At 37.5% G+C, this 19,135-nt stretch overlaps 1 protein-coding gene across 1 annotated transcript; it reads right to left on the minus strand.

Annotated features, from left to right (window-relative positions):
- Positions 1-18,028: 18,028 nt before the first annotated feature.
- Positions 18,029-18,497, minus strand: LOC131680439 (uncharacterized). The gene is made up of 3 exons (XM_058961154.1): positions 18,405-18,497; positions 18,231-18,336; positions 18,029-18,186 (listed from the first exon to the last, which is right to left on the minus strand). Exons 1-3 carry the CDS (start codon positions 18,495-18,497, stop codon positions 18,029-18,031), a joined length of 357 nt encoding a protein of 118 aa, XP_058817137.1.
- Between the last annotated feature and the right edge of the window lie 638 nt (positions 18,498-19,135).

The raw sequence follows: 19,135 nt of genomic DNA on the forward strand, positions 1-19,135 counted from the left end.
TTTTCTAGCGACGCGTACTGTCGATAGCTATCGGGTAACCCGTCGTCCCGAAAGGTTTTATACGCAGTGGACTTTTCCGCGTACAGTTCTGAACACTCTTTGTCCCACCACAGGGTGGGAGATCGTCCGTGGGTGTTCGCGCCCGGTACTGGTTTAGTCTGAGCTTGATTCGCACTGTCGAGAATCAAGCCAGCCAAAAACCTGTACTCTTCCTCCGGAGGAAGTTCTTGAATGGATTCGATTTTAGCGGATATCGCGGTCGCGTAACTCTTCCAATCAATGTTCCGTGTGAGGTCATATGAGACATTGATTGTTTCTGATGGTCTTGAACCGTTGGCAATTGAAATTACGATAGGCAAATGGTCGCTACCGTGGGGATCAGGGATCACCTTCCACGTGCAATCTAACTGTAGCGAAGTCGAGCATAGAGATAAATCCAACGCGCTTGCGCGTGTTGGTGGTGTAGGAATCCGTGTCATTTCTCCCGTGTTTAAGATGGTCATGTTGAAATTGTCGCAAAGATCTTGGATTAATGTTGATCTGTTATCATCGTGAAGACCACCCCATACCGTACCGTGCGAGTTAAAGTCTCCTAGAACTAGCCGCGGTGCCGGTAGGAATTCCGTGATATTACAAAGCGTTCGGTTCCCTACCGACGCTCTAGGGGGAATGTAGATGGAAGCAATGCTAAGGTATTTGCTTTTGATCCTTATTTCACAAGCGACAACTTCAATGCCTGGTGTCGAAGGGAGGTTAATTCGGTTGAAAGAATAGCACTTTTTAATCCCCAAAAGTACTCCTCCATAGGGGTTTTCTCGATCCAGACGAATTATATTAAAGTCGTGGAAGTTGAGATTTATATCGGAAGTTAACCAAGTTTCACATAATGCGAAAACATCACATTTTAAACTATTTAGTAAAAATTTAAAGGAATCAATTTTCGGGAGGATACTTCTGCTGTTCCACTGTAGAACAGTGATCGAATCAGTGACCTCGTTCGATGACTTAGCCATCGAAGGATACGATCGCTGCAAGGAGGGGCCATTTAGTAGTCAACTGCTTCAAAAATGTTTGCACTATAGGGAGAAAACGTATCAGAAGGCTTTTAAGAGGATCGGTAACATTGAAAGCTGTGAAAATTAAGTCCACGATGTCAGAAAATTTCATTAGTCCATTACTGGACTGAGTGTCTGTTTGAAAAAGAGGGACACTTGGGGTTTCTGGTGTCCCTGGAAGTGGTGGGTACTCCTTGTTTGAATTAAAATTTCCAAATCCAGGAGCAGATTGCTTCGGCATTAGTGCAGCACTTCCGTTGGATTTATTAGATGTGGTTGGCGCACTCTCAGAGGAGGACACCTTGGGACCCTTACGGGGCAGTCTAGGGGAGGCAGGATTTCTCCGCTTCCTGGACTCCCCCGGGTTAACGAAAGATGTTCCCTCTTGTGGATTATCAGATTCTTGCTCAACAGGAGCCAAAAGAGCAAAGGAGTTTTCCGAAAGGACAGATGGCGAAGCATTCTTTAACATTTCTGCATAAGAGCGCTTCGAGCGTTCCTTGAGGGAGCGCTTAATTTTATCCCCGCGCTGTTTGTACGCAGGGCATGATTTAAGAGCATGCGGAGGGCCCCCGCAGTAAACACACTTTTCAGTGTCTTTGTCACAAGAGTCATCCTCATGCTCTCCACCGCACTTGCCACATCGTTTTTTATTGCCACAAAAGGTGGCTGTGTGGCCCAACTGTTTGCAGTTGCTGCAGTTCATTACCCGCGGTACAAACAGGCGTACAGGCAGGCGAACCCTATCCAGAAGGACATAATTTGGAAGAGACGATCCGGCGAAAGTCACCCGAAGCGAGGCTGATGGTATATAGGATTCTTTATCTCCAGCGAGCGTGTGCAATTTCTTGCAGTCTAATATTTTCACCGGCTTTAGTAGGGGGTTTTTAAAACAGCCAGCCCCATACTTCAGCACGTCCTCGCATGTCAAACTCGCCTCGGTTATGACCCCGTCGACCTCTACATCTACACACGGTACATACACCCTATAATGCTGCGTAAAGCGGGTACAGGAAGCAATCCCGTTTGCCTGTGCGAGGTCGCTAACAACAATTTTTAACTTATTCGCGCGAACCTTTGTAATCTGGGTCACGGCCGAGTAATGCTCTGTCAGATCACGTGATATTTTCAAAATATCAAATGATTTATTGGTGGTCCGGAAGTAAACCACAAATGGCCCAGTCGAGTTCTCTGGGTATGCTTTTAGGCGAGGGGGTTTGGTAGGAGGCTTATCAGGGGATGTTTCATCATCCATATTATCATCGGTGGGCTGACCGTCGAGGGACATTTTAGCGCGAGATCAGCACTTCGCGCAAAGAACGATAAAAAGAGCAGTAACGGAATGTATCAAGGGCAAAACAGAAAATAATAGTAGAAGGGAAACAGGTACTTATCTTTTCGATGCCGATGACCTTTGCTGGGACTGGCTGACAATACCAGCACGACACACTTTGTTTTCGAAACAAAGGCCTAGCAATCACAACTGGCTTTGACACTGCACTGAGCACTGGACACAATAAAAACTGAGCCGGGGAAGGCAACTGCAAAAGCACTAGCACACGTCTTATCCGAGCGCAAGTCGAACAACGAATGAACTCTTTGACTTTGCACCCGTATCAAAGCGAGAATGTTTAAGCCCGCTAGCATATGCACAAAAAGAAAGAAAAAAAAGTCGGTGCGACGGAATAAAAGAGAACAGTAAATATACTTCTTTTATCACAGCAGTTTGATTTTTAGTTGGATATGTAGTTAGGGTGATGAGCCTATTTGCGCCATGTTTCTATTATCACCCTACCCATTTGAAGCCGTTGGTTAGAGCAGTGTCTGCCATCTTTGTTCAACGCATTGAGTCAAATGGTAGCGCAACAATAGGGGCACTCGATTCGAGTTTTCATTGTGCTCAAACACGAGAATTTTACTGTTTTCAACGCATTTGTGTTATTATATTGGTTCTTAACAAGGAAGCAAAGCGGTTGATGTCAATTTTTACGCATTCTATTGATTGTAAGGCAAGAAATTATCGAATTAGTGAGGCACCTTGCTTAGTATGGTGAAAATAGGCTCATCACCCTATAAAATATCCAAAGTCGATGCAAGTATAGATCGCGGATAGTGGATTTTTTTTACTTTTGCGTCTTGGAAATACTAATCAACGAAAATTCGATTTCTTTATCTTCTTGCAAATGTATATCTAATTGAAAGCAAAAGATATGAACTTTGCCATCGATAAACATCTTTTTATTTTATTTATGATCCCAATCTATACGGATAACGCACATATGGTGCTTAGCTCAATTTGAATCTATTCCTATTGCCGCCATTTAGTTGGTATTTCTATACAACTTAATCTTATTATGGCGTTAGAATTGGGCACACGTTTCGAATTTTCGATCAATCAATCACAAGTATTTCACTGTATTTGGATAATTTTTATTATACGAAACTTTGGCACCAATTTTTAGACATTCTATCTATTGCTGGTCGTAATAATAAAGTATTGAGTCATTTCATGTCGCAAACTCTATTACCGTGCAGAGCCCATCCACCGATAGACCTCCATTTACCCATCAATTTGACGGCGAAATAGTTTTGACTCGAATATTGCACGGAATTTAGAAATCATAAATAAATTGAAATATGGAAATAGTACGTAGACAATCAATATAATATACACTTTCATTATTCATCTTTTCATATTTTTCCAAATAATTATATTCGAATGCTGTATTCAATCCGTTGCCATTTTACCGCTTTCTTTCTCTTAACTCAAAGCCAACTGTTAATAAAACTGTGTAAGGACAATATTTCTAAGTGAATTATACACAAACCGAATGAACAAAGTCTGCAACACATGTTTGGACCTAATTTGTCGGTAATAAAAAATTATAAACCTAGTATTTTCGGCAAATGGATATCTATTACTTGTATTATATTATTACGGTGAATGGCACTCTAGAATTGTTGGGCTTTTCGGCTATTTTGCACTGTCTGCCAATTCATTTACAAAATTGCGTATTTTTTCTTGATAGTTGATTAAATATTCTAGTTGAAAACGAAGATCGAATTGAAATGCCTTTTATCATTGTTTTTTAAAGAGCGTTGGAAGTAGAAATCGCCGTTAATTGATCGGTAGATGGGTCTTGCACGGTACAATATTTAGCTAAAATAGTGATGAACTGCCTCATAGTGCTTTTTAGGCTGACAAAATGGAAACACTGAAAAAATCAGTTTATCCGGTTACCAGGTTGTTTTGAAAAAAGAATTAATTTCAATTAGAATGTCAAATTACAGTACTAATTTTATCATTGCGGTCAATAAAACGTATTTTCAGAGGAGCTAATCTAATATAAAATACCTTCGCTAAAACAAGGTCATGTATAAGGTGATCATGTTTCTCAAATATTTTATATTCATTCCAAGCACCCCGGCCTGGTGAGTTAAAAGGGAGAGAGGCTTTGCTTTACTCTAATGGAACTGGAATTGTTCATATCATTTGTAGCAAGTTACCTACTGCAGAGAATTTCAATTTTCAAAATTACTTGAAATACGTTATCGTATGTAAAGGCGTTAGGGCACAATCGAGGTGCGCCCATACGATTTATTTCCGCATTATACGTCATTACCAGTGCCATTACAAAACTTCTATCACAGCACAATGCATAGAAATGAATTTTGGCCGGACTTCATTACAATTTCTGGCACATCCAACGACGTTCGTGTGTTGACGTGCCGTTTGGTTCGCTGTACTATAGACTTATAGAGCATTAATTTAGAAAAAAATCTACGTTATAATAAATATCGCTAGCTAGTGTCCTAGTCCTTATCAGTTCTTCGATAGTTATACTATATAAGCTATATTCATTATTCCGCATGTAAACTCAATAAAACAAAGACAAATTTAGTTGACAAGATGGCAAGTGATCAACCAAACCACATTCTGAAGTGATGCAGTTTGAAATCTGAAGACTAGATTTTTGCCTTGCTATATTCTGCATTTTTAATAATTGATCCGATACCTTGTCCTTTTTATATCTATTCTGCTTTAAGGTATAAAAAGCCATCTTCAAATGGGTTTTTTACAATTTGATCGGTAAAATTTAATTTCTGCATGCATTTTTGATACATACAATTTCATTTGACTGTCTAAGGAGATTTCAATTCTTGCACAGTATAGTGGGTAAGTAGACTTACCAGTCATAGAGAGTATAACTGTACTGGAAACAGTGATCGATGTAAGGGTATGCGATGATTTTTGCTGATACGGTCGGGGATCTACCATCAACATAACTTTTTATAGTCCGCCGGAGATGCAGATGGCAAACATGAATTGGAAAGTTTGTGAAAACTAAAAGCATATTGACCACCAGACCATCCAGTACAATATTAGTCAATGAAGTTATGCTTTGTGTAAGCACTACGCACAGGAAGAGACTCCTCTCACTTGAACATCGAGAAGTTAGCTAAAGCATGTAACACCACAACACCAACGAACAGCTCATTAATTTACTTTATTTTTTAGCAGTTGAAAAAATAATTGACTTACACCAGAAAATCGAATAACAGATAAATGATTTCCTGGATAATGCGACCTGTAATGCATTAAATACACCTTAAGTTTGTTTGAGAATTCATGCACAAATAGCTATACAAAACTGAAATATATCACGAACCCGTTAACAATATATTAAACTAGCTAATACCCATCGCGCGTTGCTGCGACTTTCAACGAAATAAGAGAAAAACACAATTTGCTTCGAAGCGCCATCTGGCAGATAATCCCCAACTAATAGCACACAAACACAAATTGGTTAAGCCGTTTGGGAGTCTATAAATCATATACATACAAACTTTGACTTTTCTATATATATATATATATATATATATATATATATATATATATATATATATATATATATATATATATATATATATATATATATATATATATATATATATATATATATATATATATATATGTATATATATATATATATATATATATATATATATATATATATATATATATATATATATATATATATATATATATATATATATATATATATATATATATATATAGATAGATAGATAGATAGATAGATAGATAAATGAAAAGCAACTGAAAAGACAAATCACACCTTGGAATTTTCCAAATTGAATAGAGCCAAATTGATACATTTACATTTAACATATTTTATTTTAGATTCGATTACCCGGGGTAAGATTTTTTAAATCCCCGGATATTCGAATCTGACCTATTTATTATTTGGAATAAATTTCCCTTATTCCATAGCAAAATAAAAAAAATATGTGTGCATACTTTGCATCTATAAGATGTGAACAACATTCTTAAGAAATGATACTTGAATTTGGCTTGGTTCGTCAATAGACCATCGGTATAATTTGTGTTGGGTTTGTGTAAGTCATAGAAATTTAAACGCGTATGTAAATGATATGTTCCCACGCGAATTGACTTTATTCGCTTGCGTATTATCATATGATAACTTGTTTCTTTTTACTTTTACTGTAAATTTTGACAAATGAACAGTATATTTGATTGAATTTCTTAGAATGACAAAATAGGATGATTTGTATTGAACAAAAACCAAGATCTAAAAATTGCAATACAAACTAGTTGGACCCACTCACATTTGCCCGAAAGGTAGACTGAAAATATTGGTCCTAAAGTTTTTGTTTAAATCATACACGGCACTCATGAAGTCATTTGATGGTAGCTGAAGCCGCCAGTTTAGAAATTTTACTAAAATACTACAATTTCATGTTTGATTTTACCTATGCGGAAACCAAAGAGAATTTCCACAGGTTTTAAATATTGATCTTTCTACCTAGAGTTAAAAACTAAAATGTTTTCTCAATCAGTGACATATTCACTTTCCAGACTGATAGCTGGAAACATAATTTCTTTTCGAAGTTATGACTAAAGCTGAATACTTTACAGGATACTTAGCGACCTTGACTTATACTACTTTTTCAGAAATCATATTTTTATTAATTTTATAATGACGGGACATTATTTTGAGCATTTCACGACAAATGAAAAATACAACCGTCAAACTGGGAACTTGCAACACTTCTGACTTCCTCTGTTAATGTAAATTTGGCAAGAGTAATAATAATTTTTACAATTTGGAGTCAAAAGTCTTAAAATTATTCAAAACATATGAAAGGTGTTGATTGAATAAAAATATTTAAAATCAACATTTTTTTTCTATCACGCATTCCTATTTGCTTTTCAATTTAATTTGGGCGCATATGTATTTCCATACCTGAATAAAATTTTCAAACTGAGCTATCTAGTACTAAGTAGCGGAAAACTTTGACACTTTAGTCTTTCAATGATACTTTTAGTAATACAAATGTGGAGGTTACAATCCAATCGCTATTAATCGTTAAATAGTTAGTCTCAATATTTTTTTTTTAGAAGAGAATTTTCTCTTATTTTTAAAGAATACAAATGACCGAACGATATTTAAATTTCGAAGTGCAGAAAAATCTTTTTAATTTTGATACTGAATAAAGGTCAGTTATGGTCTTCAAACGTAATACTCGGCCTGAGGTTGTTTGGTGTAAGAGTTGGCTAAGATGTACAATTCGACTACAGTACCAACGCCAAATTAAATCCATTCATTCATCCATTTATAATTCCTACTTGCATACCTACTTAATCCTTCCTTGCTGTAAAGTGCATTACAGATTCTTCTAAGTACCAAGCTCGTTCATGCATATGAACGCACCAAATTGCTTTGAGCCACTTACCAAGCGACAGCAATAGCGCGGCGATAATCGCTACCGAAATATAAGCTGCCGTGTTTTACGAATTTAAAAACACTCGGTACGGTGCCTGCCGATGCCAGAAACACCTCGGTTGCGGTGCCTGCCGATGTGAGATGCACCTCGGTTACGGTGCCTACCGAAGTCAGTAACACTCGGGTCGGTGCTTTGCCCAAGCATCGAGCACGGTGGTTAAATATCATGCGCTGGCACCGACACCCGTGCCTTGGTATCGGCGACCGGTGTCTGCTGTTGAGCACCGGTACGGCGTGCCAACTTCAATGCTCTTGGTGGCGTGTTTATTGGTAGAAGTGGCCACCGTGCAGCACCGTTCGGTGCTTTTGCCATGCCTGGTTTTAACGCTATCTTGATGATATTTTTCTTGTTGCTAATTATTATAACATGTTTTAACTCTGTAGTGTGAACATAGTATTAGATTGTTAAAAATGCAACTTCAACTCCAGACAACTGACTGTCGTGAGTGTTGTTTAGTTGATTCAAGCGATATGTGACTGCTGAATATGCTAATAGCTGTGTAATTGAATATTTCGAAATATAAATAATATTCATCGAATTATTATACCCAATGAAACGACAAATATGAGTTGATTTCTCTCTCTACAAACGATTGAATATGATGCAGATTGTTATGCAATTAACATTCGCGCGCGTAATAACATTATTACTATTAGCAAGAATGATCGAAGGAAGGAAACTGATTCACTAATTTAATACAGCCATGTGCTGAAGATCAATAGAGCTGCATTCCACTGCTTATACAAAAACATTGAAGTGTCCCAAAACAGGCGATTTTACTTCTAACATTAGTAGGTGAAAATATTGTTAAAGTATTTCTAAAGCTCTATTATAAAAAAAAACAATGAAAAATTATTTAAATAGTTTTCGCTAAAAAAATATCGAAAATACCGGTTTTTTATTCTTGCAAAACCGGTATTTCGGTATTTAATATATGGACGGTTTTACCGGTTTTCGGTAACGGTAAAACCGGTACTCCCAACCCTACTCTGAAGTTTGCCGCCCAGATTGTCTTCGTAGGGGAAGAGCATAAAGTTTCGACCCCCTGCTAGCTTTCCGACTACCATGTAGAAATTGCCAGTCTGTGTTGATGGTGAAGAACACACCACCGTCGAGGAGTAGTGCTGTAACCCTACTGAAGGCACTAACTGCTAAGTAGTGGAATTAGAGTGGGTGTTATGCTCATAAAAACCCCCTCCCCGAAGTAATGCCGTAAGGTAGTGCCGGGCAGGATTCAGGTTTTGGGCAAGAGTAGTGGTTTTTGGCGAGTCGGGTGGCAACACAAACCAGCTCCCTGAGACGTTACAGTTTAATATATTTTTTCCTGCAGCCTCAGGGCTTTTTTGGAAGTTTTTTGCTATCCTCTAAAAACAAAAACAAAAAAACACACGCAGTCGATTGGTATATGAGACTCGGCCAAATAACAAACCGGAATTGAAAATAAGAAAATTTTCTGAACTATATATGAAGATATAATAGCTCATTGAGTTAAAACTATCAGCAATAGTCTAGAAATGTCTCGCTCATATACATACATAATATATCCAGTGAAGATAAATTTTCTGTATTGTATTGTGAAGATATTTTTGATCCTTACATGAGAAACTATCAACGGTCTTCTAGAAATGTTTCGATCCATAGTCGATTTGATCAAATATGTCGATTTAGCTAGAAACCCATATTCGTGTATTAGATCCCATAGGTGATCTCAATCGATTGTATCATATGCGGCTTTGAAATCTATAAACAGGTGGCACGTTGTTATTGCAACATTTTTGAAAGACTAGTCGAATCGAAAATATTTCGTTTGTTGAGATGCATGCCCCAGTAAAACCTGCTCTGAATTCCCCATTTTTCTCTACGGGTAGCGGTGAACACTTTGTAGGTGGCATTCAGCAATGTGATTGACTGGTACTTGCAACAATCCAGCTTATCACCTTTGTTATAGACGGGACATGTGTACATGTTTTATATGAAGAGTAAACTGAACGAATTTCTATTCGAAAGGTTCAAGCCAGCAATAAGAACGTAGGGAAACGTATATCTGCAAAAACAAACACGGACATTTAAAAACTACAGCCATTTTCAAAATCTCTCTCGATTTAGCAGAAGCTTTTACTAGATCGAACAATCGACTAATGATACATATGCATACTATGCTGAAGTATGCTTTCCAAAATGTGATTTTGTATAAAGGTTTGGGAGAAAAGTTCTTCATTCAAACATAGAATGAATAATTTTGCTCCCAAACATTTACGGAAAATCACCTATAATTCTCACAAGCTGACATCAGCAGCCTGGTAAATATAAACATTCGAATTGTGCGTTTATTTCCCCGGCAAGCAGTTTATCGTCTATTTATTCTTCATTAGTGGGAGGGTAACCAAATTTTCACCTCTCAAGAACTTGCGAAAAGCTACTGACAATGCAGTATGGAAGCTCCACCTCAACGGCATCCCTTATTATTGAACGCCCAGGCAGTTTAGTAACTATAATAACATATCGGAAAGAATGAAATATTCAAACCAACAGTCAGACTATAATCATCAATGGGGAAACACGTGGCTGCAACCATGCGGTAGCATGCGGCTAACCAGCATTTGCGATTTCTTACCTGTTTCACCATTGTGCTATATGATCGGTGTAAAGTCAGACCGGACTAAGTAGCAAAATCTCAAAAGAAAAGAAAATGATAGGATTGAATCAAAAATTTCTTCTTCAGCTACATTTCATTTGCGCTAGATTTGAAAAATATTATCATTAGCATGAATTATGAAATGAATCCATTGCGGATAATACCGTAAAGAATGCAAAGATTCAATCTTTGTACACGTTTTTCTCTGAATCAATGTAATATCGTTTAGTCCGGTCTGGCACAAAACCGACATCTTGCATGCGCGTGCGCTTTGTATTCATTTTCACTGAAGTTAGACTGGACATACGGCATTTGGTAGAAATGCGGCTGCAAATATGGGTATTTCATCAACTTTACTAAAATATGAATAACTCAAAAACGAAGCATCGTAGCTATGTAATGTAAGCGAACGAAAAATTCTACACAAAGCAAGCTACAATCGTATGCAATAATATGGGGTACTTTTGAATAAAATATCGGAGATATTTTGGTTCGAACTAGAAATTGCTAGCCGTGAGTAATCATCAAAATTTTAAGTTTTTAGTTATACCAAAAAATAGCTTAATTCCTTGCGCAACTTTACACGAGAGGGATTGTTGATATCTTTTACGTAAAAGTTTTAAAAATTCGAGAAAGCGCCGCAGCCGATCCTGTAACCTTTCGCCTTAAAACCTTCAAACTCATTGCAAACGATTTGCTTAACTTTGGCTTTAAAACTTTTTACCAATTCAGCAACACACGAGAGCTCATTCAATTTATGCATGATTTCGATCAAAACGTCGTCATTATGACAAACTCTATAGTCGTGCAAAACTTAGCATGTATCACAAACAAAAAAAGCATTCTTTGAATGGCGAAAAACTTCTATTTCTCGCTCAGTCACATTACCCGATCAGAATGAAATAACAGGATTATAACAGAATGCAAACACTTTGTGTGAATACTTAATTTACATTTGCCAAAACATTCTACTATGTCTGCATCAGAATTCACCATCGGCTCAGAGCACTGCGCGTAAACTGTGACGAGCAAATTTTAATTATCGGTCTCTCCTACTTCCCCGCCAGTATCCATCGCCACCCTGTCAAAAAAATGCGGACGAACATGGTCAGGCTATTTAAAAAGTTTGACGTTTGACTCAACTCACCTGTGCTAATTGCCCCTAAGAACAAATGCAATTTGCGAATGCGATTTATCGAAAATTTCAATACTTAGACGTTTTTCTAACATGACGGTTCATGTTTGACTTATAAGCTTAAAATTGTTTTTTGAACAATTAGCGTGTTCTCACTTGTACTTTGTTTGTCTGGTGCACTTCATTTAGCCAACGAATGTGGGAAATTGTGGAATCGTGTGTAAGTATAGTAGAACAAGATCTCTGACCTAAAGTCTTAATGAACATCAGAGTGTGATAAGTTTTGGTGTGCAATACTATTTTTACCATTGATTCTTCCTATGGTTTGGTGGTGATTACCTAGTATACTGGTAAGTATATGTGAGTAGCAGAGTTTACAATTTTCGCATTCGTGAACAGAATAAGGCGATATTTCACCTACTTCGACCAGCAATAAAAAAGCAAACATGCTATGTAACATTGTTTGCTCTCCAACTTTTCTCGACAAGACAGCATTGGATCTCATCTTTTCGCGGTATAATATGAGATGATATTTTCACGCCTATTGTAAAACTGCCGAATAACTAATGGTTTCGCAAAAATTCACAAAAATGAGTAGATACAGATCATTAGAATGAAAATTCTGCAATAATGTGGGGAAATAAATTCTATAACGTAATATATTAATGGTTTTTCTTGAACTTAATTTATCACGAGGTTCGAAGCTGCGAAATTATCACGCTTCCATACTGCATTGTTGGCAAATTCTCGCAATTTCCTGAAAGGTGCAAAGTTGGGTCCGTGCATGCTAAGGATGAAAAAGCTGTGCGATAAACTGCTTGTCGTGAGAATGAGCGAATATTTTAACCTCTGGTGAGTAGATAATGAATCCGAAAATAAGAATTATTTGTAATCTTCATATTGGGCAATTAAGAGCGATTAAATGGCGCGTTCCGTGGGCGATTTAAGGGCGGGTTGGGCGGCAAAAAATGACGACGGCATATCGCCTAAATGTTGCATTTGAAATAACCCCCTAATTGCCAGCAATTTGCTGGCAAATTGAAGGGCAATTAGCGCATCCAAGTTGGCAAATAGCCTCCCGTTAGCCAGCAACTTGCCCTTTTTGACTGGGCATAGGCATCCCAGTCAAAAAGGACAAGTTGCTGGCTAACGGGGGGCTATTTGCGCTAATTGTCCTTCAATTTGCCAGCAATTTGCTGGCAATTAGGGGGCTATTTCAAATGAAACATTTGGGCGATTTGCCGCCATTTTTTTGCCGCCCTAGCCGCCCTTAAATCGCCCCAAATCGCCCAGAGAACGCGCCATTTAATCGCCCTTAATTGCCTGAAAATTACAAATAATACTTATTTTCGAATTCATTATCTACTCACATAAACTTATCAGTAGACTAGGTAATCACCACCAAACTATAGGAAGAATCAATGGTGAAATTGGTATTGCACACCAAAACTTATCACAATTTGTCTTTTATTAAGACTTTAGGTCACAGATCTTGTTCCACTATACTTCCACACGATTTCACAATTTTCCTCATTCATTGGCTAAATGCAGTGCACTAGACAAACAAAATACAAGCGAGAACACGCCAATTGTTTAAAAAAAAACAATTTTAAGCTTAAGCCAAACATGAACCGCCATGTTTGAAAAACACAAAAAACAGCCAAGTCCATTTCAGCCGCCAGAAAATTTGTCTAAGTGTTGAAATTGCCTTTAAATCGCATTCGAAAATTGCATTTGTTCCTAGGGGCAATTAGCACAGGCGAGTTGAGTCAAGCGTCAAACTGTTTAAATCACCTGACCATGTTCGTCCGCATTTTTTTTGACCGGGATGGTACCAGCAGCGGCAGCAGAAAAATAAACTAAACAACAGGCGAATACTTATCTGCGATTATGCGGGTACGAACCTTTCGACTTTTTTCGTCGATAACTCCAGATCCGCGTGAAGACAGTATAAAACTTTAACACTAATTTGAAGGGAATGAAATCCCGCGTCGATTAAACATAAAACTAATGAAATACAACACTTTTTAACACACGAAAAAACGTTATGAATGCTCGCGTATTCGCAGTATGTACTAGCAGTTCACCTTCACTTTCCTCTGATTTTTTTATGATAGCTACCATCACACACTATGCTGTTATAAGCACTTTAAATATTTCAAAATCTTCAAAAAATTTGAAGGTAAGCGCTCACACCAATGACGATACAAATTTATTTCATTTTCTCATAAAGAAAAAAAATATAATGAAAAGTCCACGTGGACATTTCCATACCCACACCCCCTTCCCTGGACAAGTGTGGACTTTCTCGTGACCCCTAAAATGTCCACGTGGTATAAGGATGGACCTTTAGCTACATATTTACTCTGTTCTACAGGGTTGTACTTTAGTCCAAGGGGGTCTGGGGTCACTGGATGACGCTAGTGTATATGTGAAGTAGTGCATTTTAACTTGTTCCAATAAGGTCAACATTGTTAGACAATGAGCTTGAAAAATACTCCTATGCGTTCCACTCTATATCTTGCAAAAGATTTTGAATTGGATTCTGAATTATTTGCAATACATTCTTAGATAGTTTATGTATTGATGTAAGCAATAAAAAATAATTTGTTTAGCTTCTGGAGCAGGCCACCACCTTAAGCGTACTGTACACGAGACGAGAATACTCTCAATAACATTATTAACAAAACTGTTTCAAAACGTCAATATGCACACTAGCGCCACGTAGTGGCAGAATTCTAATCTAAACTATTCACCTAATGGACTCCATGGGCCATTATATCAACTGTACTAAAGAGAGTAGTTATGCAGAAAACATGAATTTCAAGTATGAGCGTTCTGAATTTTCCAACTTTTAAGTTGCGTTGCGTTGCGTTGTGACGATGATTTTGGCGGATTGCACACTGACTTCATCATGTTTGACTGCTGATTATCTAATAAGAGTTGCTTAGGAAGTGGTAAGTAGGGGTTCATACCAATCCGACCCATATTAAAACTTCACGGGAAAGGATAAAGGATAAGGTAGACGGGAAGTGTTGATGCTCCACCTACTTAACGGAAGGTAGACGACTCACCAGGCTCTTCCATAGGTGTCACGGAGTTGGTCGTTTGGAAGGGTATAAGGTCTAGGATTCGCTCCAAGTAAGCGATGCGACCTGTAAAGCATGGTTTATTAGGTAGTAGTTGAGTTGGTTTTCGAGTACACGATCACTCGAAAATGAAAAGATGTTATTTAATTTTTGTTTTTTTTTTAAACTCTGGGTAGTCGGCAACCGCGAGTATCCTGTTTTCTAAACAAAAGCAATTTGAATTCCACACCGCCGACCGTGGAAGTATTGCCTAGGAAAGCTAATCTTATCTGCGTAATGGGCCGGATCACTATTTATTGCGACAGTATTCAAAAAAAAAATCGCTATTCCTTTTCTACGATATATTTATTGGTTTGAAAACTACCGTGTGACACGTTGTACAGACAGAGTTCTGATAGCTGGAGATGTTATAAATCAAGCAAAGTGTTTCACAGCTTCCAAATCGGATTGTTTGTGTAATACACGTATACGAACGATAATCTCGAAAATTGAAGGGGAAATACGAAGGATCGTTAACCTGAGGCATGGGCTTGTTAGCAATAACGGAACTCGAAATTAGATTCAAAAAACCTGTTTTAATCCACCTAGTGGTGTAATAGTGCTATTCTCATTTCTCCAAAGTATGGTTCCATGGCTGGTTATGTTCGTTTCAATTGTGGAATATCTAGTACATTCTGAGTAAACTTTGCACCTGCGTACAATCGCTCGCCAGTCACGAACCTGATGAGCTGCGTGTAGACGGTGAAGCACTCGAAACAAAAAAATATCATTCTCAATTAGCCTAATCAGCACTAATTCAATGTTGTCTTCCTGCTAACTAATTTTGTCATGCGGGGGTGGGTGTGTGAGAAGGGTTAAAAAGATGGGTGGGTAATGTCAGAGACATAACCGGAGTGAAGTAGAATACACTTTAGTTTGTCAATACGAATGCTACAATTCTGACTATCTTCTGATAGGTTGTATTAAAACCAGCTATTTCGTTATTTCTAATTGAAATACCGAAATATCGGTACACGTACATCAAAACCTAAAATATTCGAACATATTTATCCTCATATGGTAACCCTGAAAAGAGAATTTAATGAGAGTGAAACAATTCATTTGGCAACAGCAGAGAATCGGATATACTAGTACCGTTATTTCGCTATTTCCATTAGAAATACCGAAATAACTTATTTAAATAAAACCTTTCTGAAATTAGTAAAAATTGCAGCATTCGTATTAATAGCATAAAATGTATACTACTTTATTTCGGTAACGTCGTTGATATTATCTACCCATCTTTTTCTCTATTTGCAAAACAAAAACCGATATTTAATCGACCACAAATTTTCAAAAAATTATCATCTCTAATTTTAAAAAAAATATGGGTGGGTAATGTCAGAGTTTTTAATGATAGAGTTGCGCAAAGACGATTGGCAACATTGGATCAATCATAGGATTTTTTAAATTTTTGCAACCATTTATTTTTAATTAAATTTTAAATGACTTCACCCGAACGCTTCAGTTAGAAGTTAATTTGGTGCGTTTAAAAGTTTAAAATGAAGTGTTTAGTTTTATTTTGTTAAAATCAGTTTGATAAATAATATCGTAATGGATTGATTTTTGCCGCTTGCCGTCTGATTGGGAAGTGACAGAAAACAATCGAATTTGCAGCGTAAATAAATTTAAATAAGTACATATATAAGTGGAATGCAAACATAAATTTGTGAAAATTTTAGCTGCGCTTTAACTATATATTTATATTTCCACTGTCGGTGGAAGATTATTAACACTACCCAGCGCTATTCCGGTATTTGGAATAGTGCCAAATTTAAATATCAGTGCACACATATATTTTATAACAATTTTATCTTTAATCAAAATATTCCTGCTTTGAAATAATGTTAAAATTACATCATTTAATTTTTTCTCGAAATTATAATCACATAATAACGATACTCTCCACACACTCGAGCATTGTTATTGTTCGTGTCCGATTGGAAGACATTTTGAGTGTTGGATAGGTAGATTTGCTTCAGTCTTTGCGCAACTGTTCTTTATAAATTGTGGATAATATCTGCGACATAACCAGAGTGTCGTGACTACACATCGGGGCTAGTGACAGAACACTTGTGATGCATTTTTAAAAATCAGCTAAATTAAAAGCATTCATTCCATCAAAATAGAAATTCGTAATATATTTTGCGTTGCGTGCAATGTATTTTGCGTTTCGTGTAAGACGTCAAAACCCCACAAAAAATTAGCCCTACATTCAACGAAACGTCGAACAAAGTATGTCAGTATAGGACGTTTGTTAAACAAACTTTTCTGCGAGGGAGTGCAAAGTTGAAGCAAACATGGAAATTAAAAGTATTTTTTCTAATTTGATGCAAATTTGTTATGCATTTCTAGATTGATCTGCCCCTAGCTTCTAGGCCTTAATTCAAATCTAATGCTATTGACCGTAATCACGCTTGAATGGAAAATTTTCAAATGATTCGTTATGATAATTATGGTTAAGAAATTGAAAATTAAAATTGGGAATTCTTTTCCATCATCAACTATTTTTCTTCTTTTCAATTCTGCAACATTGAAATTTTATTGATGAAAAGCTGAAAATGCGTTTGGCAACACTGCCCACTAAATGGATGGTGGGGCAAAGACGCGTATTCGTTTAGGTTATGCTAGTATTAGTAGCAGAAAGGAACAAAAAAGTGCATGACACGAAAACGAGTGAGCAAGAGAATGATAGTAGTGCGTATTCGCGCTACTATACTAAATATTGGTCGGTCGGTTTTCTCATCATTCGTTGTACACCAGAATAGCAAAAATTTTCGCGTCATAGCCCGTACCAAACAGACCGCCCGAAAGCAGTCAGCAACGAAAACCATCCGCGAAAGTACCTCAACCCCTGGTGACGTTGAGGAGCCAAATGCTACGGAACAGGAACTGTCACCCTGCCGCTATCGAAAGTGAACGGAATTTTCCTCCCACGATTAAACAAACCAATGGTCCTTTTCAGGACCAAATTAAATATATTGCAAGAATTTTTAATTGAAACTTTATAACATTTCGGTAGTCGGATATTACATGCTCGTCTTTTTTATTGGAACTGAAAAGTACAGAATTTGTTTAGCGATGAGAAAAATCCGCTAATTATTAACACAATTTGAATAAGTGAGCGCTGCTCAGGCTAGAAACACGAGAATTAGCATTAACGGAAAATTTGCACTAATAATTCTTTACAAGTAGATTTTGTTAGTCCTGAAAAAGACTGTTTTGACAACATTGCGGACGCGCGAGTTTACTTCTTGCTGGTGGTGATCTTCGGAGCAGCTTTCTTGGCAGGTGCGGCGGCCTTCTTTGGCTTGTTCTCTACAGTCTTCGTTGGTTTGGCCTTATGTTTATTGCCAGCTGCTACCGTCTTTGCAGCGACAGCAAAAGTTGGCCTTCTTTGGCAGCCTGTTTTTTAGCGGCAGCCTTTGTTTTTTTGGTCTTCTCATTACCTCCACCACCAGCGGTTTTTCTTCTCTCCTGTGGTAGTCGATTTCTTCGGGGTTTTTTCGCTGTAGCCTTCTTATCACCAGCCGGTTTCTTATCCTCGACCGTCACCTTAAACGATCCGAAAGCGCCAGTACTCGTGGTATTTTTCCTTTCCGGCAACCGTATTAAAATCCTACCTGCCGGTTTGGCGATGTCACACACATGTAGTTGGGCTGGTGATGCTGCTGCTGTTTTACCGCTTCTGCTGCTGCCGCCGGAATCAGGAACATGTAAACGAAAGACGAAAAATTCAAGCAAACCTTATATCTTATAGTCGTTGCATGGTTTAAAATCGCAAAAAAGGCGTGGCTAACTATGAAATGAAATACTAACATACGCGAGTCGAATAGTACTGGCCAATAGTGGGACAGATAATAATTGATTTCGGAAAATCAATTTTTCTTTATTCATGCAAGTTATACATACGTACAAATCTTATACAAGATTCCTGATTATTTTTCTGACTGATTGGTTAAAACATTGTGTATTTTGGATAAGTACAATGAAAGCTACAAACGTTCAAAACGCGATCTTCGTTTTCTTCCGAAATTTTGAAATGGGGCTTTTATTTTGAAGCGTTAGTCGTAGTTAATAGTTGGCGAAAGAAAATATTTTCGGAATGATAGCGCTGATGAGGGCTGATGAGGGCTAATTTGTTTGCCGAAGAAAATAATCTCCGAGTGGGAGATTTTTGTTCCAATTGTTCCTGCTTTCTAACACGGAGCTGCACAAATTAATCCACGGAGATGAATCCTAATAATCACCTTCTCTCCCGGTGGTGACATCTGACAAGTGGACTTGCTGAAACCGACTGAAATGACAATTCTTTCTGATCAGATTTGCGGCTTGGTTCATGAAATTAGCGGGA

Source organism: Topomyia yanbarensis, chromosome 2 (assembly GCF_030247195.1).
Source record: "Topomyia yanbarensis strain Yona2022 chromosome 2, ASM3024719v1, whole genome shotgun sequence".
In the NCBI taxonomy this organism is placed as follows: domain Eukaryota; kingdom Metazoa; phylum Arthropoda; class Insecta; order Diptera; family Culicidae; genus Topomyia; species Topomyia yanbarensis.

Coding starts and splice junctions, on each gene's coding strand:
- LOC131680439 (XM_058961154.1), bottom strand. CDS start 18,497: ATGTTCCTGATTCCGGCGGCAGCAGCAGAAGCGGTAAAACAGCAGCAG. Junction 18,337..18,404: donor TGACATCGCCAAACCGGCAG/GTAGGATTTTAA, acceptor GGATCGTTTAAG/GTGACGGTCGAGGATAAGAA. Junction 18,187..18,230: donor AAAAACCGCTGGTGGTGGAG/GTAATGAGAAGA, acceptor GCTAAAAAACAG/GCTGCCAAAGAAGGCCAACT.